General features: G+C 54.0%; 13 protein-coding genes across 13 annotated transcripts; 5 read left to right on the top strand and 8 right to left on the bottom strand.

Annotated features, from left to right (window-relative positions):
* Nucleotides 1–129: 129 nt before the first annotated feature.
* KRP23_8677 (uncharacterized protein) lies at nucleotides 130–1,305 on the top strand (the record flags this gene model as incomplete). The annotated part of the gene is made up of 2 exons (XM_067894147.1): nucleotides 130–967; nucleotides 1,046–1,305. 2 exons carry the CDS (start codon nucleotides 130–132, stop codon nucleotides 1,303–1,305), a joined length of 1,098 nt encoding a protein of 365 aa, XP_067743609.1.
* Nucleotides 1,306–1,445: 140 nt separating this feature from the next.
* Nucleotides 1,446–2,192, bottom strand: KRP23_8676 (Protein aardvark; the record flags this gene model as incomplete). Its single annotated transcript, XM_067894146.1, has 4 exons — nucleotides 1,446–1,564; nucleotides 1,638–1,769; nucleotides 1,840–1,971; nucleotides 2,030–2,192. 4 exons carry the CDS (start codon nucleotides 2,190–2,192, stop codon nucleotides 1,446–1,448), a joined length of 546 nt encoding a protein of 181 aa, XP_067743608.1.
* Nucleotides 2,193–2,344: 152 nt separating this feature from the next.
* On the top strand, nucleotides 2,345–3,377 carry KRP23_8675 (Calcineurin B-like protein 9; the record flags this gene model as incomplete). The annotated part of the gene is made up of 4 exons (XM_067894145.1): nucleotides 2,345–2,746; nucleotides 2,812–2,977; nucleotides 3,060–3,166; nucleotides 3,267–3,377. 4 exons carry the CDS (start codon nucleotides 2,345–2,347, stop codon nucleotides 3,375–3,377), a joined length of 786 nt encoding a protein of 261 aa, XP_067743607.1.
* Nucleotides 3,378–3,540: 163 nt separating this feature from the next.
* KRP23_8674 (Dihydrolipoyllysine-residue acetyltransferase component of pyruvate dehydrogenase complex, mitochondrial) lies at nucleotides 3,541–4,345 on the bottom strand (the record flags this gene model as incomplete). The annotated part of the gene is made up of 2 exons (XM_067894144.1): nucleotides 3,541–4,154; nucleotides 4,231–4,345. The coding sequence occupies 2 exons, from the start codon at nucleotides 4,343–4,345 to the stop codon at nucleotides 3,541–3,543; spliced, it is 729 nt and encodes a 242-aa protein (XP_067743606.1).
* Nucleotides 4,346–4,609: 264 nt separating this feature from the next.
* On the bottom strand, nucleotides 4,610–7,140 carry KRP23_8673 (uncharacterized protein; the record flags this gene model as incomplete). Its single annotated transcript, XM_067894143.1, has 7 exons — nucleotides 4,610–5,180; nucleotides 5,261–5,349; nucleotides 5,426–6,428; nucleotides 6,505–6,541; nucleotides 6,624–6,730; nucleotides 6,816–6,883; nucleotides 6,964–7,140. The coding sequence occupies 7 exons, from the start codon at nucleotides 7,138–7,140 to the stop codon at nucleotides 4,610–4,612; spliced, it is 2,052 nt and encodes a 683-aa protein (XP_067743605.1).
* Nucleotides 7,141–7,398: 258 nt separating this feature from the next.
* On the bottom strand, nucleotides 7,399–8,504 carry KRP23_8672 (Coatomer subunit zeta-1; the record flags this gene model as incomplete). The annotated part of the gene is made up of 8 exons (XM_067894142.1): nucleotides 7,399–7,446; nucleotides 7,518–7,562; nucleotides 7,642–7,693; nucleotides 7,770–7,847; nucleotides 7,920–7,981; nucleotides 8,060–8,145; nucleotides 8,210–8,369; nucleotides 8,496–8,504. 8 exons carry the CDS (start codon nucleotides 8,502–8,504, stop codon nucleotides 7,399–7,401), a joined length of 540 nt encoding a protein of 179 aa, XP_067743604.1.
* A 256-nt stretch (nucleotides 8,505–8,760) lies between these two features.
* On the bottom strand, nucleotides 8,761–11,747 carry KRP23_8671 (putative phosphatidylinositol phosphate kinase; the record flags this gene model as incomplete). The annotated part of the gene is made up of 4 exons (XM_067894140.1): nucleotides 8,761–9,073; nucleotides 9,153–9,394; nucleotides 9,463–10,014; nucleotides 10,101–11,747. The coding sequence occupies 4 exons, from the start codon at nucleotides 11,745–11,747 to the stop codon at nucleotides 8,761–8,763; spliced, it is 2,754 nt and encodes a 917-aa protein (XP_067743603.1).
* A 1,421-nt stretch (nucleotides 11,748–13,168) lies between these two features.
* On the top strand, nucleotides 13,169–14,044 carry KRP23_8670 (Citrate/oxoglutarate carrier protein; the record flags this gene model as incomplete). Its single annotated transcript, XM_067894139.1, has 1 exon — nucleotides 13,169–14,044. One exon carries the CDS (start codon nucleotides 13,169–13,171, stop codon nucleotides 14,042–14,044), a length of 876 nt encoding a protein of 291 aa, XP_067743602.1.
* Nucleotides 14,045–14,198: 154 nt separating this feature from the next.
* KRP23_8669 (Pseudouridylate synthase 7 homolog-like protein) lies at nucleotides 14,199–16,560 on the bottom strand (the record flags this gene model as incomplete). Its single annotated transcript, XM_067894138.1, has 7 exons — nucleotides 14,199–14,284; nucleotides 14,352–14,475; nucleotides 14,543–15,491; nucleotides 15,552–15,735; nucleotides 15,798–15,978; nucleotides 16,046–16,370; nucleotides 16,442–16,560. The coding sequence occupies 7 exons, from the start codon at nucleotides 16,558–16,560 to the stop codon at nucleotides 14,199–14,201; spliced, it is 1,968 nt and encodes a 655-aa protein (XP_067743601.1).
* A 79-nt stretch (nucleotides 16,561–16,639) lies between these two features.
* On the top strand, nucleotides 16,640–17,836 carry KRP23_8668 (uncharacterized protein; the record flags this gene model as incomplete). The annotated part of the gene is made up of 2 exons (XM_067894137.1): nucleotides 16,640–17,048; nucleotides 17,118–17,836. 2 exons carry the CDS (start codon nucleotides 16,640–16,642, stop codon nucleotides 17,834–17,836), a joined length of 1,128 nt encoding a protein of 375 aa, XP_067743600.1.
* A 79-nt stretch (nucleotides 17,837–17,915) lies between these two features.
* Nucleotides 17,916–18,794, bottom strand: KRP23_8667 (U-box domain-containing protein 34; the record flags this gene model as incomplete). Its single annotated transcript, XM_067894136.1, has 1 exon — nucleotides 17,916–18,794. The coding sequence occupies one exon, from the start codon at nucleotides 18,792–18,794 to the stop codon at nucleotides 17,916–17,918; it is 879 nt and encodes a 292-aa protein (XP_067743599.1).
* An 806-nt stretch (nucleotides 18,795–19,600) lies between these two features.
* KRP23_8666 (Serine/threonine-protein kinase ssp1) lies at nucleotides 19,601–20,870 on the bottom strand (the record flags this gene model as incomplete). Its single annotated transcript, XM_067894135.1, has 2 exons — nucleotides 19,601–20,059; nucleotides 20,154–20,870. The coding sequence occupies 2 exons, from the start codon at nucleotides 20,868–20,870 to the stop codon at nucleotides 19,601–19,603; spliced, it is 1,176 nt and encodes a 391-aa protein (XP_067743598.1).
* A 93-nt stretch (nucleotides 20,871–20,963) lies between these two features.
* Nucleotides 20,964–22,223, top strand: KRP23_8665 (uncharacterized protein; the record flags this gene model as incomplete). The annotated part of the gene is made up of 6 exons (XM_067894134.1): nucleotides 20,964–21,100; nucleotides 21,191–21,626; nucleotides 21,696–21,770; nucleotides 21,839–21,884; nucleotides 21,964–22,074; nucleotides 22,153–22,223. The coding sequence occupies 6 exons, from the start codon at nucleotides 20,964–20,966 to the stop codon at nucleotides 22,221–22,223; spliced, it is 876 nt and encodes a 291-aa protein (XP_067743597.1).
* Between the last annotated feature and the right edge of the window lie 61 nt (nucleotides 22,224–22,284).

The raw sequence follows: 22,284 nt of genomic DNA, 5'->3' as shown, positions 1-22,284 counted from the left end.
CGGAAAGTTTTTCCAGATTTTTTCCCAGCCAAAGGCAACCGCTTGTAACAGCAGACAGGAAGCCCCCCCAGCCACCTGCCTGAGATCCCCCCGACCTCACTTGGGAATTCGCCGCAGCAAGCGCAGATTATGGTGGCCATGAAGGACCTACCGCTGCTGCAGCACGGCAGCTACGCGGCCACGAGCCCCACAGCCTCGTCTGTGTCGTCGTCCTACTCGCGTGTGGCGTCCGAGGAGCTCATCGTGCCGGCGCCCGACAGCGTCAACTCGGTCTACTACGGCGTGGACGCCTTCTCACCAACGCTTGTGGACTTCTACACGCTAGACCAGAAGCGCATCGTCTGGTCCTCGCGCGCGCACCGCAAGATGATGACGACGCTGTACCGCGCATGGCACGGCAAGGCCTGGAAGGGCTACTCGCTCAGCTTCTGGGCCAGCCTTTGCGCCATCGTGGCCTTCACGCTCTTCGTCACGGGCGTCGCCGGAGAGGCCATGGCCCACGGCGACAAGGAGACGGGCAACCGAGTGCACTCGTCCGTGGACCTGCCGCTGCTGCTCGCCGCCGTCTTCTTCCTCGCCTACCACACCGTCACGTACCTGGAAGTGATCAACTGCTGCCACAACCTCGAGATCTGGCTGGAAGAGTACTTCCACGGCACGCAGCCCGTGCTCGAGCGCCAGTACGTGGGCTTTTTCCCGAGCCGCATCGACTTCTGGACCGCCATCCTCGGCATGCTCGGATCCATGCTCTACGTCTTCGCGCGCGCGTACGTGTGGGCACGGTCCGACGCTGACAACTTCGGCGTCGTGGACGTCAAACGCGACGACCTGAGCCTCATCGTGGGCTACTGGGTGCCCTTCTTTGCCGGCTCGTTCCTGCTGCTGCTCAGCGCCTACCTGGCGCACGTCGAGGTCGTCCACCAGTGGTTCTCGTGCCGCCTCACCACACTCGAGACGTGGGTCACTGGTGCGTCCACAGCTTTGATCACAGACTCGCTGCTATGTTGGGTGGCATGCTGACTTGTTGCTGTTTTATTTTCGACAGGCTTGAACATGATGGCCATGATAGGCTTCTTCCTGTCATCAACGCTGCAGTTCATGGACCCGTTCTCGGTGCTGTTTTCGTTCCAGGCTTGCGTGGTGCCTTTCGCATCGGGCTGCCTGCTTGGACTTGGCTCCAGCGTGCTCAGCATCGTGGAGCTAGAGAACATCCACAAGCGCCACAAGCATCCAGAGTACGGCCTCTACGCGGCGCCTGCAGACTACGGGACGGCTGGATACGGGTCGTTCAAGCAGCAAGTATAAGTAGTATGCATGGCCAAACCGCAGTGTACACGGGCAGAGAGACAGGATAATATATGCTCTACGTCGTCGTCCTGCTTTGCATTCTCTCCGTACCTGCACCGCAAACTTACAGTGTTCTACAATCAAAGCTCATCAACACTTCAAGCGAAGAGTACCGTGAGGAAGCGACCGCGGCTCTGGATGTCGGTGTTCGTCGGGTACGCCGCGACGGCCTTGAGCACTAGCGACGCCTGCGGTTTGGCCACGGCGGCGTTCTCCTCTGCTCCAGCAAAACCGCAATACCCAACATTAGACACTCGTCCAACCTCCATTGAAGACAACGGAACTAGTACCCGTGTTGGAGCAGAAGACCAGCAGTGCCCAACAGCCTTCCGCTTGAAGAGCCTCGTTCTCCGGGTGCGTCTCCATCGCCTTGAGCACAGCAGCGATGGCACCCTGTTCCCGCGCCAGCGCCAGGTTTGGCACTTCGTACATTAACTCAGCATTAGTCCTCCATTTCTGCAGCGTTTAGAGCATATTCTGGTTTTTACTCACAGCAGTGGAATGCCACATTGCGCAGCGCGTGACAACCGTCTTCCTGCACCGTTCCGTTGGAAATGTTGCGCTCCATAGCGCCCACGATGGCCTCGATGGCGCCTGCTTCACCTGCTGCTTCCTTGCCCACCGCTATATGCACAAAGCGCAGTCCTTTAGTGCTGCCGTTTCAAAATGCTGATCCACTCACGGTTGTTGAACGTGGCGTGCGAAAGCTTGGAGAATCCCTCAGCCGCCACGAGAGGAGAGTCGCTCTGCACCATAGCGATGGCCTCCGCCACCTCAGTAGGGACGGCCACCGTCGCCTCCTTGCCGTCCTCCTGCACCCGTGTACTCGATCGCACCACCACCATCTTTGCTAAAACCCGGGTCCAATGTAAACTAACGTTTTTTGCATGTATGTGTAGCAAATCTAGGTATTTTATATGTGGCACGTAAACATTCATAGAAAAACAAATCGTTTCTTGACAACTTGCTTCTCAGTTCTTCAGGATACCAAACTACCATGGGCAACAAGCAGGCCAAGCCGACGCCGCCTCCGACGAGCGCCTCGCGCAGTGCGCCCCTATCTGCGACGTCTTCTTCCCCCGCCCCACCCGCCTCCCTGTCAGTGCCACCCCCCGCACCGTCCAGTGCTCCCCGCACCACGCCGACACCGCCTCCGGTGCCTACACACTCGCTGCTGGAGACGAAGCTGGCCGATGTGGACGTGTCCGCCGTCTTCTCGCAGCACGAGATGCTGTCGATCCGCAAGCACCTGGCGGCAGTGCTGAGCCAGCACGAGAACGACGCGGTGGTGATCCCTAAGGACGAGTTCTTCCGCTTTTTGGCGGGCGGCGACGGCAGCACCTCCAGCCTCTACGTCAACCGCCTCTACGCAATCTTTGACATGGACAAGAAGGGACACGTAAGGAGTGCAACTTGGAGAGAAATGTAGTGGAAATTGTAGGGAGCTAATGCTTTTGTGTGCAGGTGACGTTCGAGGACCTGATGAAGGGCTTGTCGCTGCTTAGCCAGAAGGCCACGCGCGAGCAGAAGCTCATGCTGTCGTTCTACCTGCTGGACCCCCAGGGCACTGGTTTTATCAGCAAGAAGATGACGACAGAGCTGCTGCGATCGTGTCTGGCGGAATGCAACGGTGCGGTCTGGTTCCGGGGCCCTTTAGGTTGATTTGCATCGAGGTTTTGCTGATTGCGGCGTTGAACTCTGTTGACCTGTAGAGCTGGAGATTTCGCTGTCGGAAGAGCAGCTGGCCCACATTGTGGACAACACCTTCCTGGACGCCGACTTGGACCGCAATGGAGTCATCGACCTGAACGAGTACCAGGTACGCCATCTCGTTCCCGTCCTTCTTACCTACCAACACCCACGTGCCAATTGTGCGTTTGGCTGACGTTGCCATGTTTTCTCTTTGATTACATTTGCAGGCTCTTGATGCGAAACACCCGGGGCTGTTTGACTTCCTCACGGTGGACGCGTTTGGCGTACTCAGCCACCTGGAAAAGGTTCACTCAATGAGCATTACCGTCCCTCAGTAAGAGCTCAGTCGAGTCTTTTCCTTCGTGAATCCTCCAATGCATTTGCAAGCTCAAGCGAGACTAGCTCAGCTCTGCGCTTTCATTAACAAATCAGCAAATGCTTTCCTTCAAGCGTTTTGCATCACAAGGGGTCGTCTATGCTTGCCAACCTGGCGCTACGGATTTACTTCTTCTTCTCAGGCAGCGCCGCGGGCGTCATGCCGGTGATGCCGTACAGGGCAACGTACGCCTGCTGCTTCTTGATAAGGCTGGTGGAGATGGCGCTCTTTTTGATGCCAAGTCCCCACTTCTCCTCGAACACGGCGCCACCAGCCGGGGCGGTAGTCTTAGGGGCGGCGGGCTTGGCTGCAGGGGTCGCCGGGACAGCTGGGCCGGAAACCGTCTTCTTGGGGACCTGCGAGGTCACCAGGAAGTCTTGGGGCACCACAGGCTGGTGGGTTTTGGCGTCCACGGGTACGTCCTCCTTCTTAGGGGGCTTCTCCTCCTCGGAGAGCACGGGGGCAGTGGGGGCGGCCGGGGCGTCCTCCAGCTTGAAGTCCTTGAAGGCAGCAATGTCGTCCTCCTCTTCGACCACGACCATCATGGGCTGACCCACGGGGATGTTCTCGGCGCCCTCCGGGATGAGGATCTTGGCCAGGAACATGTCGTCCGTGGCCTCGTAGTCGACGACGGCCTTGTCCGTCTCGATCTCGCACACGATGTCACCGGCGGAGATGGCGTCGCCCTCCTTGAGGTTCCACTTGGACATGTTGCCCGTCTCCATGGTTGGGGACAGTGCTGCATTGAGAAATAAAAGGAATTGTCAAATTGTCACTAAAAGGGCTCCTCATCCATTGGAAGCTGAGCCACGTACAAGGCAAACCGACGACCTCGTGGGTCGGGTACGAGGAGAAGGAGCGCGCGGCGCAGGCGGCGACGCGGCGCTGGGCCGGCAGGGCGGCGCGCAGACGGAAGGCGGTGCGAAGCATGACGATAGAGGACTGGTGCGGCTTCGAGGGCGAATTTCGTAGTGCCCGGCGATCTGCACCCCAAGCACCAATTTGATGGATGGCAGTGGCAAAAAAAAGCGCGTGACGAACAGCGATTGGCTGAAACTAAAATCAAAATGGTCAAAGTGCAGGATTGATCTGCTTCAAATTGTTGTCAGCAATGGTGGATGGAGCTCACAACAAAAATACGTCACCGACATCATTGTTGCTCACATGTCCGTTGGATTTTGGTCCCGGACAACTTTACTCGAGCATTTCCCAGTCGCCTTCGCCGTCGCCATTAGCAACGGGGGTGCTTGCGTCGCTCGGCGAGCTCTTGGCGCTGCTTTCCGCCGCTGCCATGGCTGCAATTGCAGAGGCGGCATCGGCTTCGATTGCAGCGGAGAGAGGCGCTGGTTGCTTGTTCGACTTCTTCTTCTCCCACTTCGACTTGGACTGCGATGGCTTGGGATCCGCTGCAACTCCATTGGCACCGTCCGTCGCAGCTTCCTCTGTCTTGCTGGCGCCTTCCTTTGCGGCCTTCTTCTCGATTTTAATCTCCACAGATTCGTCTTGGTCGTTTTTGTCATTCTCCTGGCCATCTTTGCCGTTTTCTTGGCCACCTTCAGTGGGAGAAGAAGCAGGTGAGTTTGGCACTGCAGTGCTTGTGCGCTCGGAAGCCGCTGACAAAAGGTGAAGGTCTCCGAGCTCTTCCATCTCTGTTCCGCTGATCAAGCTCATTCCTTGGAGACCTAGAGCTTGCACCTGTCCGAACAGGTTCAGCGCAGCTGCCAGCCGAGCGCGCAGGCCCTCTGTATCGCCGTCTAGCGCGATTCTACTTGTTGATAAAAAAGTTGGCCACAAAGCAGTCAAGTCACTCACCGCTCATGAAGTGAAATCATACTGACACCTTACCTCTCTGCAGCAACGCTTGATGGAGACTCTGATCTTGCCGCCGCTGCAGACTCAACAGCATTTGCAGTCATTTCCTGTTGTTTCTTGAGCTGCGACCAGAATCGATACAATCGTTAGTCGGGAACAACGTTGGACAAAACTCTAAGAATCCATCAGTGTGCTCACCTCTTCTTCTCGTTTGGCGAACTCAGCGCGATAAGTGTCGAGCTCGCTTCGAAGGGACGTAATGGCAGCTTGTAGCTCATGTCGCTCACTCGAATCAGCGCCACTGTTGGTACTGGCGGCAGCAGAAGCGGCTATAGCAGCCTCGGCAGCCTTATTTTCAGTAGCAATAACCTTTTCTTCAGCTGTAGCCAGGAGCGCCAACATCTCGGAGCTTTCATCCTTTGATGCGTTGATCTTCTCCTCCAATTCGCTGATCATTTCTTCGCTCTCCGCCAGTTTCTTTTTCATTTCGGCCAACGTGGCTGCCTGTCCCTCTAAAGTGGTGACCTTGTCCCTCAAACTTGCAATTTTGTCCTCACTTTCTGCTAGTTCTTCCTCCTTTGTGGCCAGCTTGGTTTGCAGCTTTTCATTCTCGTTAGCGAACTCGGCCATTTTCTCACTCATCTCTCGTCGCTGCTCGAAGTTCTCAGCTTCCACCTTCTGCTGGTATTTCTTCGTGGCTTCTCTCAGCTTGGTAGTCATTTCTTGGGTTTTCACCTCGCGCTCTGACTCCAAACTCTTCTTGATCGCCTCCTTAATCTTAATCTTCGTCTCCGAGTCTTTCGCCGCCAAATCAGTTTTCAGCTGGAGGTTTTCCGCTGTTGCTGCTTCCAGCTTCGACATCAAGTTCAAGTTTTCTTGCGCAAGCTTGCTCACTTTATCCTGAATGGTTTGCTGCAGCTCTTCGTTCAAAGCTGCTAGCTGGCTTTCTGCGGTCTTCAATTTGCTTTGAGAAACCTTTAGTTCGCTTTCTGCAGCCTTGAGCCTGCTCTCAAGTTCTTGAGTAGCGACGGTAACGGCGGTGGATTCTTTGTGTTCCCGCTTACGCTTCTTCTCTGACGGAGACGGAGGATCTGCTGGGGCAGTTTGCTGCGTTGCCTCGAAAGACTCATCGACGATGACTGTCATATTAGTGTCTTCTTGAACGTCATTCACCTCGCTTTGCGAAGAGGGGGAAGGTAAGCTGTTTAACAAACAGATTCATTCATTCTGCAATGAATACAATTACCAAATGTAAGACAAATGCAGGCGACACGTACTTCAAAAACTCAAACTTGAAAGCCATTGGAGTGAGTCCTGTTGTTGGATAGACGCATCGCACCAAACATGAGGTATCCATGCAGATAGATCAATAAAGAACTCGTCTCATTGCACGTACCTGTCGGTGTTGTCCCGGGCTTTGTGAAGTGAACCGTAAACCCATTACCCAACTTCGCATAGACGCCTTTGCCCACACGCTCCGCGTTCACCCAAATGCCATTGCGACTGGATTGGCACATTCCGTATCATTAATTTTCTCCTATTTCCCACGAAGCCACTAGCAACAAAAGCCTAAGTCCATGACACGAACCTGTTGTCTTGCAGCGTGACTTTCGGCTCTCCGGTGTTGTCTGTGCCAACCAACTGCACGACGCAGTGCTGTCAAAAGCAAGTACCCAGCTCTCAGTAGTCATCCCAACAGTATGGATCAGTAGTGCAGCTCCAATTATTAACCGTACGACGCTGCTGATGAAGAGTTTGTCGAGAACAACATCGGCGCGGCGCTTATTGCGACCAATCGTGGTCACTTTTTTGGAGAAGTAGATGTGGTCGCTGTCGTCGGTCGGGTCCTTGGACACGAGTGTGAAGCGCCCCCAGGGTGTGGCTTCCTCCTGCTTGGGCTCCTTTTCCGCCATGACGCGAGCTTCACCTTAACTGCTTCGGCGCGAGTTTGCCTGATGGATAATGACAAGCTTGTGTTTTTAAATTGTTTTTGACCAATTATAATGGCGATACACTCTGATTTATGACGAATTAGCAAAGACCTTAATAATGATCGTGCATCGAAATGGAAGACACCGCCATGGTTTGCAAAAACACAACGAAGTCGTGTTCAGGAAAGCAAGAGTAAAGCAGAGAGATAGGCACATTTAATGTGGCATGCAGGATGCCGTCTAGCTGCGGAAGGAACGCGAGAACTGCTCGCGAGCCGAAGCAAACGCCTACGAAAGTCAATGCACAAGCACAGTGAGCAAACCAACGTACAACGATGACTGGAGCTGTTCAAACCCACCTGTGAAATGGAGAGCTCCGCCATAGGAACTTCGTTGTCGATACCCTGAGTAACAACACGCAAAAAACAGATGAGTAAATCGATCAACGATCGTAAACAACAAACTGCAGAAGAAACATCGTACACGCATGAGCACACGGTTCGAGATGGAGGGCGTGTCGACTTCCAGGATGATCCTGTAGCAATAAAACGAGCGTCTTCTTTAGAAGCTGCTCCATTACAGTACAAATGAATAAACGCCATGCATCATACCCGCCATCGACAACCTCGTCGAATGTCAGCAGCACCAGCTCGATGTTATCCAGCATCACATGACGGTCCATCCGACCTCTATAATCGCAGTAAAATCGCCATAAGACTCTGGACAAGTGCACACAATTGGAGGGGAAAAAAACTACGCACTTGAGTAGGTTGCTAACAGCGTCAAAGGCCGAGTCCAAGACCGTCAACAGGATAAGCTCGTTCTATCACATTCAACACCAATCCATAAGTCCACAATCCCAACAAATCCTCGTCAACAGCCACAGATGCTCGTCACTCACCTCCGAAGCCGAGCCAACTACGTGCATCGTCGTGTCTGATCCGCAGCGGAAGACGCTCACGATGTTTTCAATGAGGATAACGTCGGCTGTAGGCACAACGAGACGTCTGAGAACGAGTCTCCTCCTCAAGCAACAGCGCAGCGCTCGCACCTTCCAGACGAGCGTTCGAGTTCTTGGTCTTGGCGAACAGCTTCTTCTCCAGAGCGAGCTGCTCCTTCTGCGTCGGGTACGACTTGTCGTAGTACTTGGCGCACACGCGATTGCCATCGCTGTCCAGGAGAAAGATCGCTTTCACGCTCGGAGACGAGGCCTGTAAAGCGTCCACGAAGCAACACAAGCGTAAGCCACTACTGCAGGTCTTACTGCCGATAGCCAGCAGCGTCCTCGTATGCGCATCTGCTGCAGAAACGTGTAGACAGAGGCCAATAGTGCGCACCTTCACCATGTTGATAGCCGGCACTTCTGTGTAGTGAAGGGGGAGCTCCTGCACGCTAGGTGGGGCGATCTGATTGGTTGAAACTGGCACACTTTGAATCGACACGATAACACCATGCAAGTTGCCCCTGGTGATTATAAAATGATTCTCTGTGTTCCTACTTATCAAAAGTGGGGATCTGTGCATCGTGGTGCTCGCAACTCCGCGCCACGTTCATCATCCTTTGCTTAACTCATTACGCCTTTAGGGGTGGACTTCCATCCAGCTACACCACTCGGATGTCCTGCTGCTGGTCAGGGTCGAATACCGGCCGCTGGTCAACCACGGAGTTGTTGACAAACGTGTTGTGGCGCTGGGCGTCGAAGTTGCCCTGGTCCAGAACATCAATCAGCGCTGGATAGTTGTGGTGGAACGCCGTGTCATTCTCGGCTCGAGTGTGCGTCGTCAGTGCGAAAATGCGTGACATCTTCTGCTGGAAGCGGAATTTGTACGGCTTCGGCGGCAGCGCAGACACGCCTTCGGGGTCTTTGCGCTTGAAGAAAGTCTTGTAGAAGCGCTCCATTTTCTTCTCCATTGTCCTGTAAGACAAACGAAAGCATCGACAGGTCATCAAACTGCAAATATGCAGGAAATTCACAGATAGAAATCACCACGCACCATTGCTGCAGGAAGTCAATAATACCGAAATGGTAGAGCGACGGACCAGCCACGCTCGTCGCGGGTTGCGTGAAGAGCAGTTCGCGACGAGCTTGCGGGAGCTGGCTCGTGTCGACAAAATACTCGGAGCTTTGAATGCCCATAAGTAGACTGTAATCCATGATGCCTTGGGAGCACAAGAAATCACTGTCCTTGTGGATTTGGTCGTAGATGCGGTGTGCCGTGCCGGGGTCGATACGAATCTGTACCAAAAGGAAGAGTCAGTCACCACACAAGTTATCATTACTCCGAATCCAAGTACAAAACGCACCTTGGTCATCAAGTCGTTATCCTTGAGGACGATATCGGGTTCGTGGAAGTTCATGCCGTCACCACACTCCTGGTTCTTGGTGCTGCCAAACGTGTACGAAGCGTTGCAGTAACGGCACGCAGTCTTGTCGCCGGGACTAGGTACCTTCGCATTGCGATCCACCCACGATCCCTTGATATCGTAACGGTGGTGGACGACGTCCGTGTCTGCAAACAAATTTCCCATTACCACGAAGTAGTACATCTTTCCGTACAGGGAGACAGAGTGGCAGCCGTAGAACCGTGTCAGAAGGGAATCGGGGTTGCTCGTCATGTAGGCTTCATAGTTGGGTGCTATCTTGCGCAGGAATGCGCACTCTTCGGGGGACATTGTCTTCACAATCAGACTCTCATCGGACGTGTAAAACATGAAAGCACCACTTCGACCTTCACTGAATCGCTCCTTTGTCGTGGCGCCAAACATTTGAATATAGTCAGCGTCACTGATCCCAAACGTCAAGCGGATGTTGCGGAACGAAGCGGGACAGAATGACCAGAACTTGATAGACTTTCCCTGCAATTTGAAAACAATAAATAGCCGTTAAGCGTAAGGACACACCAACATATAATTCACAACGGCAAAGCAGAGAGTCGACGTACCGCCTCGTTTTCGCCTGAAATTGGGATAGAGATCAACTCATCGGTGACCGCACGGACAGATTCCTTGATGCCTGACGTGGTGTAGTACAAAATCTCGGACCTGAGAGCAGTGTTCACCTGCGGGCTCAAATCGACATCCACATCTGCTGATTCGCCGTTTCCACCCTTTCGCTCGATGTTGTTCACTGCAAACCAGATCACATAGTCAAGGTAACCCCTGGACGCAATCAGGAAAATGACCAGCTGACGCAGCACTTGAGCAACGGCCTTCGAGTTCGATGTGTCACTCTTCGTCGACAAGAAGTACGCGCACATGTACAGAAGAAGCAGAAGCAGCCAGTAGAACACGTAAGCGCCGGTGAAGAAGGAAATGTAGTTCAGCACACGAAGACGAATGTTGTACGTCTTCGGGACACCGCGCAGGTAAAGTCGGTGCCATGCCAGTGTCAGCACGCATACGGACACAAAAAGCACCAGAAGCACGAAGCTGTAAATCAAAATCCACGGCCACTTCTGCGCGTTCAGAAAGCTCGATGTGGACGAGCACTTGGTCACACTGTCCGGGCAGGTTTCGCCAGTATCGCAGCAAATTCGCGATGATGCAAGACAAAACCCAATAACCGTGTCCGTGTCCGAGTCGTAGGTCATAGATTGACCATCCACTGTGAAGAAACCACCAGCACCCTGAACAGCGTAAGTGATCACACCTACACTGATACCTCCAAGCCAAACCCACAGGTGGTAGAACTTCATCAACCGCTTGTAACTCGTGAACGGACTCGTAAGCGAGAAGAAGAGATCGCAAGCCATAACGAGTCCCCACGCCTCGCCCGTGAAGAAGAAAAACTCGGTGATGCCTGCAAGTCGCTGGCAATCCGTGTTCGATCCACTCGGGTCGAAATCAACGAGCACATTCAGCAACAAGCAGACCGCCATGAAAATACTCAACACGGAGCGGTTGTGCACGATCGGGTTGGGGTGCTGGTGCCACTGCTTCTTGCGGCAGTACGTGATCACCACAGCGCAGCCGCAGATAATCGTGTTCACTGAACCGGCAATTAGTCCCGTCCACCGGTAGTTGTACATGGCGACAGACACTCCGAGGAAGGCCATCGTGAGGCAGAAACCGAGCAGCTGCGACTTTCGGTTCTCGAACCAGCGGATACGTCCCTGGCCCGCGGACTTGGAGCGGCCGCGGAACTGCTGCGTCATATCCTTGTCGATCACGCGGACGATGTTCTTTTGTGTCACTCGCGGCGTGGAGATGAGCGGCTGCTGCGCCGTGGCGCTCATGTTGTTGTTTAGGCTCATGGCGTCAATGTAGTTGCCGCTGGAGCTGCTGATAGTGCTGTTGTTGTCCATGGTGACGAAGCCGCCAGAGGCGTCGCGGGTGACGCCGTGGCGCTGTCGGAACGAGCCGTTTTGGTCCACGGGCGGCAGTTGGCGCAGGGAGCGCCGTCCGTCGGGGGCCGAGTCGCCGTCGCGCTGCTGCGGCGTCTCCATGACGTACACGCCGTTGTTGGACGGGCTGAAGGCGCTCATGTAGTTCTGGTCCTCTAGCACGGGCGTGCCGCGGTGCTGCTGCGAGTGGCTGGTGACGGACTGGGAGCGGCGGTAGGGAGTCTCCGAGCTGTGCGACCTTGCCATCTACACGCCTGTCGGTGGCTCGGGCGTCGGGGGGTCGTCGCTTATTCAATCCCAGCAGTCGGCGCGCTGTCTATCGCGAACTACGGGCCTTGGACACGGGAAAGAAGGGGCGATCCCTTAGGATGCGAAGGAAACAGCAGGATGCGACGGGAACTCGCGGTTGGATGCGCGGCGCACGTGGTGGCTGCCGAGTGTCGCCTGGTAAGCACTGCTAAGGCGGCGGCTTGCTTTTGCTGCTGTTGTTGCTGCTGCTGTTGTTGCTGCTGCTGCTGCTGCTGGGGACGCTCGCCTGGAAACGCTAGAAGCGGATCGGACTGGTCGGCCGTGATAAGGCGATATAACTGACTCGCTGGCGCCTTTCCTCAGTGCGACTTTCAAACTTAATGATGGCCGGGCTATGCGCTCCCACTGACTCTCTGATCTGAACCTACAAACCGTCCTGGACTCGGTGTGTCTAGAATGGTTTGTAGGAACTCTGATCGGATGGAAGCCGGGCTTTTGGAGAGCCGATTGCTTGGCAGGGCTTGCCGTGACGAACCTCCGGCGTTGCAGCTTGGGGAAGAGAGCTGGTGCAGGGCCATTAGCTAGATTCATCGTGCGCCGCAGCACTCTAGAACACGCACAAGTGCGGGCACCTCCAAACGAGTACATTCATGTATAGGACGCGTGTCAAGCGTATCCTCCAGCGTTTGAAGCTCGGTTGCAATGATCCGGGGCTCATTTGCAGTCGCAGTACGGCATGGACGCCTTCGTTTGCAAGTATAGTAGCGGGCTAGACAGTCTAGACTAGATCCCTGTGGGCTCACGCATAGTGTGGTAGCAAGCCACAGCTTCTTGCACTGACAAAACGAGGTTTGTTTTGGTCCGAAGAACGATCATTTATCAAAGTGCTGCAGGGTAACAACGCGAGTCCCACCGAGAAGAGAACCATTGCACCCTGCATCTTCAGCGTCGTCACAGGCTATGACTCATAGCGCAGGCTCCACGACGCACCCCATGAGTCAGTAGTATCGCTGACGAGCTGTGTTCGTGGTAGTCTCCGGTAAGCTGGTATCAATACAGGCAGTCCATCCAATGCTTTCGGTGACGAACCCGCATTGCTTTTACAGCATAAAGCTCGCGCAGATGGTTCCTGCCAAATGGCGAATGCGCTGTGTGGGCTGACGTCTTCTACCTTCCGACACTACCAGCAATGTGACGTCATGTAACCAAGATCGAGCGACGCACTAACCTTCACCGTACACCTGATATCATAGCAGTTTTCAGGAAATGAAACTGGTTCTTAGGATATCTGCCACCTGTACGTGTTCGGTTGAAGATTGCTTCATGACGTCCCCTCTCTCCCCAAGATTGGTCTCCAGACTCAGCTCACATCTCAATTTGCCGCCCAGCGCTCGCCTCCTTCACTACACCTCAGCGAGATGTCTCCCCCGCCCGCGCCCGGCAAGAAAGTGGGTCCGCGTGACCTGCTCAACGGCGGCCTGCTGCAGTGCCTCGAGGCTGCGACGCTGGGAATGCCCTTCGAGGTCTGGAAGACGCGCATGGGCCGCTACCGCTCCGAGTCGACGCTGCAGGCCTTCGGTAACGTCATGCGCGACGGCGGCGGCGTCTCGGCCTTCTGGGCAGGCACAGGCCCCAAGATGGTCGAGTCCGCGTCCAAGGGTGCCATCCTGCTCTTCTCCAAGGAGGCCATCTCGGACTCGCTGATCTCGGCGGGCGTGGGACAGACCGCCACGGGCTTCCTGGCCGGCGCGGGCGGCGGCGTGTGCCAGGTCGTGGTCATGGGACCCTGCACCTTCCTCGTCACGGGTGCCGTGACGGGCGACCGCTCCATCACCACCATGCAACGCATCCACAAGGTGTACGGCGCCCACGGCGTCAAGGGCTTCTACCCGGGCGGTACCGCCATCGCCTTCCGTCAAGCCACCAACTGGGCCTCGCGTCAGGGCTTCACGGAGATTGTCCGCGGTCAGTTCAAGGTGCTGTTCCACGGAGACAAGGACGCCAAACTAACGGTGGCCCAGGAGGCTGGTGCCGGCATTGTAGGCGGTGGCCTGGCCTGCTGGAACCACCCGTTCGAGGTGGCGCGTATCCAGATGCAGAGCGCGGCGGATCGCGGCGAACCCAAGCAGAACATGATGCAGGTCTTCCGCACTGTGATCAAGGAGCAGGGCTACGGCGGTTTGTTCAAGGGCATCGTGCCGCGTCTGGGGCTCGGGATCTGGCAGACGCTCTTCATGGTCACGGGCGCCAAGCTTGTGCGCCAAGCTCTGGAAGACATGGAGGCCAAGAAGTAGAGTCTGCGAGGTGTTGCCTTGCCGGTCGATGGATGGCACTGGCAATAGGAATGTGCGCACGAATGATACCGGTACGGCCGGACCGAATAATGAATTGCGTTTGACTGCAATGGCGTGTGTATTCTACGTCGAAGTAGTTTGCAGTGCATCGTTTCTAAATGTCTGAATACAGCACTTCACGTAGGCACATGGTGGCGAAGCACCCGCTGTCGAGTGAGAACGAAAGCTGAAGCGAGAGCGCTGAAAAACGAAATAACAGGTCAGTGAATGAGTTGGTGACAGAGCACTGCCAACAAACTACACGTACAATTGTGCTGATCTTCTTGCCACGTCCACTCCAAGTCTCGCGGGTACGCAACCAGTGGTCTGTAGGCGCCTTTTACTGGTCCGGATTTACATAGAGCGTCTTTCGTGCCGTCTTCCTTCATCATCTAGTGCGCGGTACACACAAATTCTGTTAGAGCCTTAGCATTATGCGTTGCAAGTACATGTACAAACCTTCATGCACGCATCTTTCGTCGCATTGGACGGGAGAATCACGCTTGATCCAGGTAGCGGTAGATACACCAGCCCCAACGCGTTTTTGCGAGTGTTATTCAGTTCATCTGCTTCCGCTGCAGTCACAGTCTTCACCGCAATAGCTTTCTCGCTCGGAGCATCGCACTGAATCAAATCGCCTTCAACTACTTTGGTTCCGTAATGACGCAACCTGAACGATGCCATCCAGTTGAAAAGGAAGCTCTGGTACGCGTGCATGTACATCACGCGTCGCGAGTACGGCACGCTCAGTACTGCCTGCTCGAAGGCATCGCTTCCGAAACGTTTTAGTCCCTGAAGCACTTGTCGTTCGACCGGCATACCAAGTGGCATGAACTTCAGAGCAGCTTCAATATCATTTGATGTCAGATAAAGCTGTTTAGCTTTTGTTGCATCCTCGGAATCGCCTTCCTGAACTGCCAACATCAGCCTCAGAGCGTCTTCCCATTTGCTTGCAATTATCTTCTCTCCGATATGATGCGGCCTCACTGTGTTCGTTGGCGATCCAACGCGCTGGAAACCGAAGTAGTTGGCAAAGCCTTGGTGCTTGACGTTTTCTAGCGAAGACTCTAGTGTAGACCGCATAATTTCTGGAGTGCACTCCGCCTCCGAAGAAAGGTCCCGGAGCACTATCGAGAACCTGTTTCCGTTTGCTCCACCTAAATTCATTGGGGTACCAACATATTCGAGGTCCCCGACACGAATTCCGGTTTCCGCCTCACTTTCAGCATTGTTGACACTTAAAAGTCGGTCAGGTACAACCCCGCTGGCCACGACGTGCTGGAAGGTGACGGCTGTCTTGTCTTTCGTGCCAGCGTAAGAGAATGCTGAGACTGGGCGACGGAGTAAGCGAGCTAATTTATCCAAGCACGCAAAATGTTCTTGGTTTGTCTGCGTCACACTCAACAAACTGGATAAAAAGCAAGGAATGCAAGAAACACCAAACGAGGCTTACTTTTGCAGGACAAACCGTAGATACACCTGCGGCTGTGAACGTTTGCGCTTCTTATTGCTCTTTGGTAAGAACTGCACAACCAGACGCTGTACACCATTGCGGGTCTCCGTCTTCGTTTTGAAGGACGATGAGCTCTTGGCGATCAATCGATGCAGCGCTGTTCTAGCTTCCTTCGTGTCTTCGTGCTCCAACTCGAGTCCTTTACGCAGGATGCCATTGAGTAACCATTTCCAATACAAAGAGATAAGCCTGCGTGCGCACCTTTGGTCGCCGCTGGATCACTTGCTCCTTTTCGGAGGAATGAAAGTAGGCGATCGCAGTTCTCCAATGCCATTCCGCCATCACGAAGTTTTTTGTACACTGGATCCAGCAGTATTTGAATCTGCTGGTCTTCCGTTGCCATCGCCTTCTGTATCTTGCAGTCCAGTCCAGGAAAACAATTCTATTGTCATCATAATGTTAGCTTCCGAATTAAAACCAACTCTTAGCTCAGCTGCTGCGCATTTTACCTGGATGCACACTTGAAGATACACGCGGTCCCGGAACTCCGCGGGTGACACAATAAAAAAGCCCTCCACTTGTCCATTAACCACACTCTCAAAGGCTTCGAGCATCTTGGCTCCAATCAGCTCAGTAAGTGCTGCTCGCCAGCCATCGGTCGGCTCATCAAATACCGGTCTCTCCTTCTTCTCCTTTTGCGAAGCCTGCAAAGCCGCTTCGAGCTTCTCTATCACAGCTTCGCGTGTACTCTCAGTTGGCAGATGATCTCTCTCCTCACTGAAGTCCACAACGACTCCATCGGCACTGATCTCGCGCACCACAAAATCCTCCGGTCTGACACAAAACGTTTAGCTCTCCATTTTCACTGGAACAGCACAATTTCTAGTACTACAACCACCACGTACGTTGTCTTAATGCAGCTGCGTATAACTACCCGCCCTTTGCAGCTGTCCACAAACTCTTCAATCCCAACCACAGCGCCATCCAGTCGTGTCGCCATGAGCTCCATCAAAGCTGCTGTCATTAATGTCACTAAACTGAAGCAATGCGAAAATAGCCCCAAAAAGTGACGAACGTCAAAAGTCAATCGGCGGAATCGGTCAATGATGCCTGGCTACGCGTTGTACGGCAGCAATTCTCCGCGTCGACATGCAGAAGATGCGGGCAATGCTGAAGGTGTATGGGAATGCAGCAGCGGCAACGACGAGGACATGACGTTCAGTGCGGCGTTGCGACGCGCCAGCGAAAGCTTTCGCGACACGGTGCTGGACCTGTACGCGGCCTCGAAGGTGTTTTGCATCATGCTCATCACATTCGAAGGCCTGTTCGTGGTGCTCTTCTCAGTGGTCACCACCTCGCTCTACTATTTCCTGGGCGAGAGCAGCTCGGGCCCGAGCTTCGGCGCCAACATCTCGTGGACCATCGTGTCGTTCGCAGTGGTGTCGCCAATGATCATGCAGATTAGACAAGCCTTCACGCGACGAGAACAGGCACTCGACATCATTGCAGAATGTAAGTTTTTATTTTGCTCAAGTACAAGCTCAGCTTTTGCGACGTTAACAGCTTTGTTTGCCTTTACAGCGAGGTCTTTGTTGGTCAATATACTGCTGGCCAATGCACTGTGGAACTGGGGAGACAATGGAAGGAAGAAGCTGCCACTAGATCATGTACAGAAGACTAAGGCGCTGTTGGAAGCATTACTACATGACACGATGTCGCTGCTTATCATGCCGACGCTGACACGCGGACGACACCGATTTACGTCCCATGGACGTAAACTGGCCTCGCAGTTTGTGAACCCGGTGAAGCATTTGCAGCTACAGATCGTGAACACGATACGTCAGCTGCATGACCAAGTGGAAGTATTGAAAGCTTGTGGGATGCCTGCCAACGAAGCTTCTCGGATCAATCAATACCACTGGCTGCTTCAAGCTCGTATCGAGAAACTTCAGAACATCAAGTTTTACCGGACACCACAAGCGACTCGCTCTTTTACTCGGCTGTTCATCCTAGTGCTCCCGGTATTCTACGGTCCGTACTACGTCTACATCGCGCGTGGAAACCAGTACCAGACCACGAACTTTGCCTTCTGTTTGCTGCTCAGTGTATCAACGAGCTTGCTGATGACGGGTATTTTTAACGTCGAGAGGACCATGGAGGATCCGTTCGCGGGTGGTGGTATGGATGGAGTCCACGTCCACGAAGTGTTCCAATTGACGCATCAAATGTTAGACGAGTGCTACAACGACAAGTCCCAGTTCATCGAACGTTCAGGTCTCGACATGGGCGCGCCAAAGTAGGTAAGTTTTTCATAGGTATTTGCGAATAACAAACGTGAAAGCATGAAAGGGTTAGATCATGCACGCGCTATCATGCCATTCACGCAGATTCCATCGACTGCGTTCGGGAGTGCTCCAGCATGGTCTCCTCGCGAGTAAACTGCTCGAGGATTCGGATTGCGTCTCGCAGTTTGAGCCGCTCCGATGGCTCGAAAGCGCATAATTGCTTCACAAACGCCCAGTGTTTATCGTTCTTTACGTTGACAGGGCGTGGTAAGACTCGAGATATCGTCCGGCGGAGTCCAGCCTCTGCTGCAGGTCGCTTCATTTTCAACAGGCTGTAGCGCACTGCGGCTTCAGGAAGCGCACCCCATGGAGACCCACCGCGCAAAGCTTCGACAATGCACATGCCCAATGCGTACACGTCTGACTCAAAGGTTGGTAGACTGCAGTTAGTTCCGAACAACTCGGGAGCCTTCCATTGAAAAGCACCGATAGCTTCACCAGGAGTGCTGGTCGATACTTCTCGACCGGGCATGAAGCTTAGTCCGAAATCCGTCAGCTTGACCACACCCGCCTTATTCACAAGGATATTGTTGCCCTTGAGATCGCCATGGACGATCCCTCTCCGATGCAAAAAATGAAGACCCAACGCAGCGTCGCGAAGCGCCCGCCATACTGCTGGTGTTCTACCCGCTTGGATTTCATTGAAGAAATAGTCCCGCAGGCTTCCGTTTTCCTCCTCTTCGCACACAAAGAGACCTTGCTCATCGGTTTCCCCTCTGGGCGAGATGCAAGTACCATATAGCGGAACGATATGTGGGTGGTGCAGGTGTCTCCAAATCGCAGCCTCCTTTAGGAAGGCACAGCGAATCGCGGGGGTCTCCAAATCAACGAGCTTGACGATGACGCGAGATCCGAGCCAAACAGCGTGGTAAATCTTGCCAAACGATCCAACTCGAAACGGTACCGGAGCCATTTCAACTTGGCGCCGGGTTATCAGCCAGTCTTCGGTGTGCATTGACCTTGAGTCGCTCGTCTTTGTTCGGTGAGCAGGTTGTGCTTGCACTCTCCATCTTGTCCTCCCCGTCGGGCCGGGCGTTCGTAACACCGCACGTCTTCTTGGGCGTTTGGGCTTCTTCAAGCCTGCTCTAACAAGCAAACGGTCAAAGCGCGTGTTGAAAAGATGCATGAGCGTCCAAATGAGTGCGTCAGGGGTCAGTGTCTGGGATGGTAAATGGAAAAATGAAGCCAATCTTGGTCTCGCTTCTCAACTACGTCTGATGCGCACCGACTTCCAGCACTGGCCTTTTCTGGTTAACAGGAAATACCCATGAGAGCAGGAAATTCTACCCAGCTTCAACGCACGCCATCTTCCTTCGCTGCAAGTACATGAGCCAAGCAAATATGACCACAAAAGCCTGTTGTGGTCTCTTTGTGTGCGTTGCGTGAGAATGCGCCTGGGGTGGCGCAACTGGATGCCAGTGCAGCGTCATTCGATACGGCACCCTTAGCTTCGAGAGCGGTGACAGTGCCAACGTTCCTCGCTAGGCTCCAATGATTCTGCATCCTCAGACCGCGGAAGGCGTAGCGATGCTTACTCTCGCAGACTAAGCTTGGAATCAACCATCGATTTGGAAGTTATCGGCACCGACCATAACGCCAGAAAATATCTGCGCATTGCCACCCTGCGATAAATTACGTCGCTGGATATAGCTGAGCGCTTCCTCGTTGGGCTAAGCGGACATGCAACACGATTGAACCAACACTCTGAGCCCACACTCATCAAAATGAGAGCGGTTCTTCTTCATCATCTTGACCGAACCACGGATGTCCAAGGGCCTGGACAATCGTAATCCGCTGTTCGGGGTCTTTTTGTAGCAATCGGCGTAGCAAGTCCTGAACCTCGGGCGAAAATGGCAACTCACGACCCGATTCTTCCAGCGTAGGCAACACAATTTGTGCGCGAATGATCTCATCAAAGAGTTCCCGAGTGCTCTCTGACGCGAAAGGTAGTCTCCCAAACAGAAAAATGAAGAGTACGACCCCGACAGCCCATATGTCCACCTTGAACGGGTCGTAACCTTCACCGGAGCAGCACTCTGGTGCCAAGAACTGGTAGGTCCCCACTGTATCCGACACACGCGCTGATTCATTAGTGTAACTACCGTTGCCGAACGCTTTCGCACAGCCAAAATCAGTGATGTGGCAGCGCCCTGTGCCGTTGAGAAGCACGTTATCTGGCTAAGCGCATCGAATAAATCACCAGACGCAACAACCAGAACTTAGTCACAAAAAGTACAATACAGTGCATCACAAAGTCCTCCATTATGCTCACCTTGATGTCACGATGGCAAATTCCACGTTGATGCAAGTATTGCAGGCCAAAGAAGATATCAGACAAGTAGCTCCGGGCCAGCTCCTCCGACAATGTGCCTCCCGTAGCCCGACTGTAAAAGTCCTTTGTATCTGGTCGATAGACCATACACGGCCCGCACGCCATGTATTCGAGCACCATGTAAACCTTGTCGCTGTCGTCGGCCTCGATGACCTCAAACAGCAACACAATGTTGCGATGGTAGAGCGACCGCATGATCTCGATCTCGTCGTGCACTCGGTCGAGTGCCGTCACCGCCCGCATCCTCATAGGCACCGCATCCTCTTCATCATTTTCTCCACTCTGCGGCGTCGCCGGTTCCGCGCAATAGTCTTTAAGTCTGCGCAGTGTCTTCTTGGAGAAGATTTTCATTGCAAAAAGACGTGCCTTGGGCGATCCAAATGCTGGGGGAGGCAGCGACACCACATCACCTCCAGCTTCTTCACTATTTGCAGCAGAAACAACACCTACCGCTGCGATAGAGCCGACAGCACCGCTGGAGCTCGAAGTTCCGCTGTTCACGAGTCTCTGACAGAGCTTCACCTTGCCGAACCGCCCCTGGCCCAGCGTCTGCAGCAGGCGGTAGTTGTTCACCAACTTGTCGCCCGTTTCCGTCTTGCGCTTGGCCACGCGGTGCGTCTCCGCGATGTTCCAGTGACGAGCTCCGATAGCGTTCATATTGGTGGTCCTCTTGACTTTTTGTGATTTGTGATTACAGTTTAGGTGACTAAAAAAAGGTCGTGCCTCCCGCGCGAGTCAAATTTCAAAACGATGTCGCTCAAGAACCTCAAGCCGATCACCATCAAGCGCAACCCGACCGTTCCAGACGGCTACCAGCTCTTCCCCATCGCGGACAAGTGGGCAGAGCTGCTGCCCGAGTGCGTTCCGCTGCAATTCTCGTTTTTCCGGTGCGTTATAACCTCCAAGTTGCTCGAAAACACGCTGGCCATTCCAATGTATCAATTCTCTCTTAACGAATGCATTTGCCTCCTATGCAGCTACTTGGGCTTCTACGTGGCGTGCACTAAGAACGGAAAGTCGACCGTTGTCAAGTCTCGCGCGGTGGCGGCACTGCGTGTGACCATCCAGAACGAGGATAAGGTCGTCTTCAACGAGCGCGTGGGGACCGCCTTCCCCAACGGCGTCTACTACGTGCAGGACATCCGGCTGGAGAACGCTGGCGTGCACACGGTGTGCGTGACTGTGGAGGGGGGATTGGCAGATGATTTGGCGCCGCTCGTGCTCAAGACGCAGGTGTTTGAGTTCATGGAGCTGCACGAGTGTCCGGATCTGGAGAAAGGAGCATACCAACCGCTGCGCGAGTTTGTGCTCAACTGCCTTAAGAATGGACACCGCGAACAACTGCGCGACGACTCGTTCCTGGAGACCTATGTGCGCTCCAAGAAGCACTTGCTGCGTAACATGGATGCAAGAGTGCGTTGTGATGCCAATGTTGTGATTATGGGCTTGTTGTTCTGACGAGTAGTGGTTGGGTTGCCGTAGTGGTGGCTGAGAGCGTTCGTGGAACACACGCTGGAGCGCGAGGAGCGCCAAAGGCTTCTGCAACAGAATGCTGTGGTTCGTTTGGTTGGTCTTGCTTTGAACTTTTTCACATTAGGTTCTAATCGATTGTTCGTTGGCGACAGATAAATTCTTGTCGGACCTCACACAAGCGCAAGCAGGAGAACCCATGTAAGTTCTTTTCTTCAAATTGGGTGATGATTGTCGATTGAGCCCTAAATGCTGCTTGCCGATGCTTGCTGTTCAACAGGCCGCACGGCAGACAAGAAGGAGCACGACAACTTGTTTGCACGGCGAAAACGGGATTGGAAGCGCCTACGTGCAGGGGATATGCGGATGTTCACGACGGAACCGCTTTACGGTAAACAAAACGTTGTATGTGTGAACGTCGCGTTCGTTGGCGACTAATGTATTTCTCTTCTTCTATGTGTCTTCTCAGCGGGGGCGACCACAACGGTGTACAGCAGCAAGGAAATGTACCGCCAGCTAAGCCTCTACGCTCAAGTCTAGCTAAGCCCACGCGCTTGCTTATCAGCAAGCGAGTAGCCTAGCGACGTTTACATGTTACAAT

Source organism: Phytophthora ramorum, assembly GCF_020800215.1.
Source record: "Phytophthora ramorum isolate Pr-102 chromosome Unknown Phyram_PR-102_s0007, whole genome shotgun sequence".
Classification (NCBI taxonomy): domain Eukaryota; phylum Oomycota; class Peronosporomycetes; order Peronosporales; family Peronosporaceae; genus Phytophthora; species Phytophthora ramorum.
The sequence above is the reverse complement of the archived record's forward strand: the minus strand, read 5'-3'. Positions and strand labels throughout refer to the sequence as shown.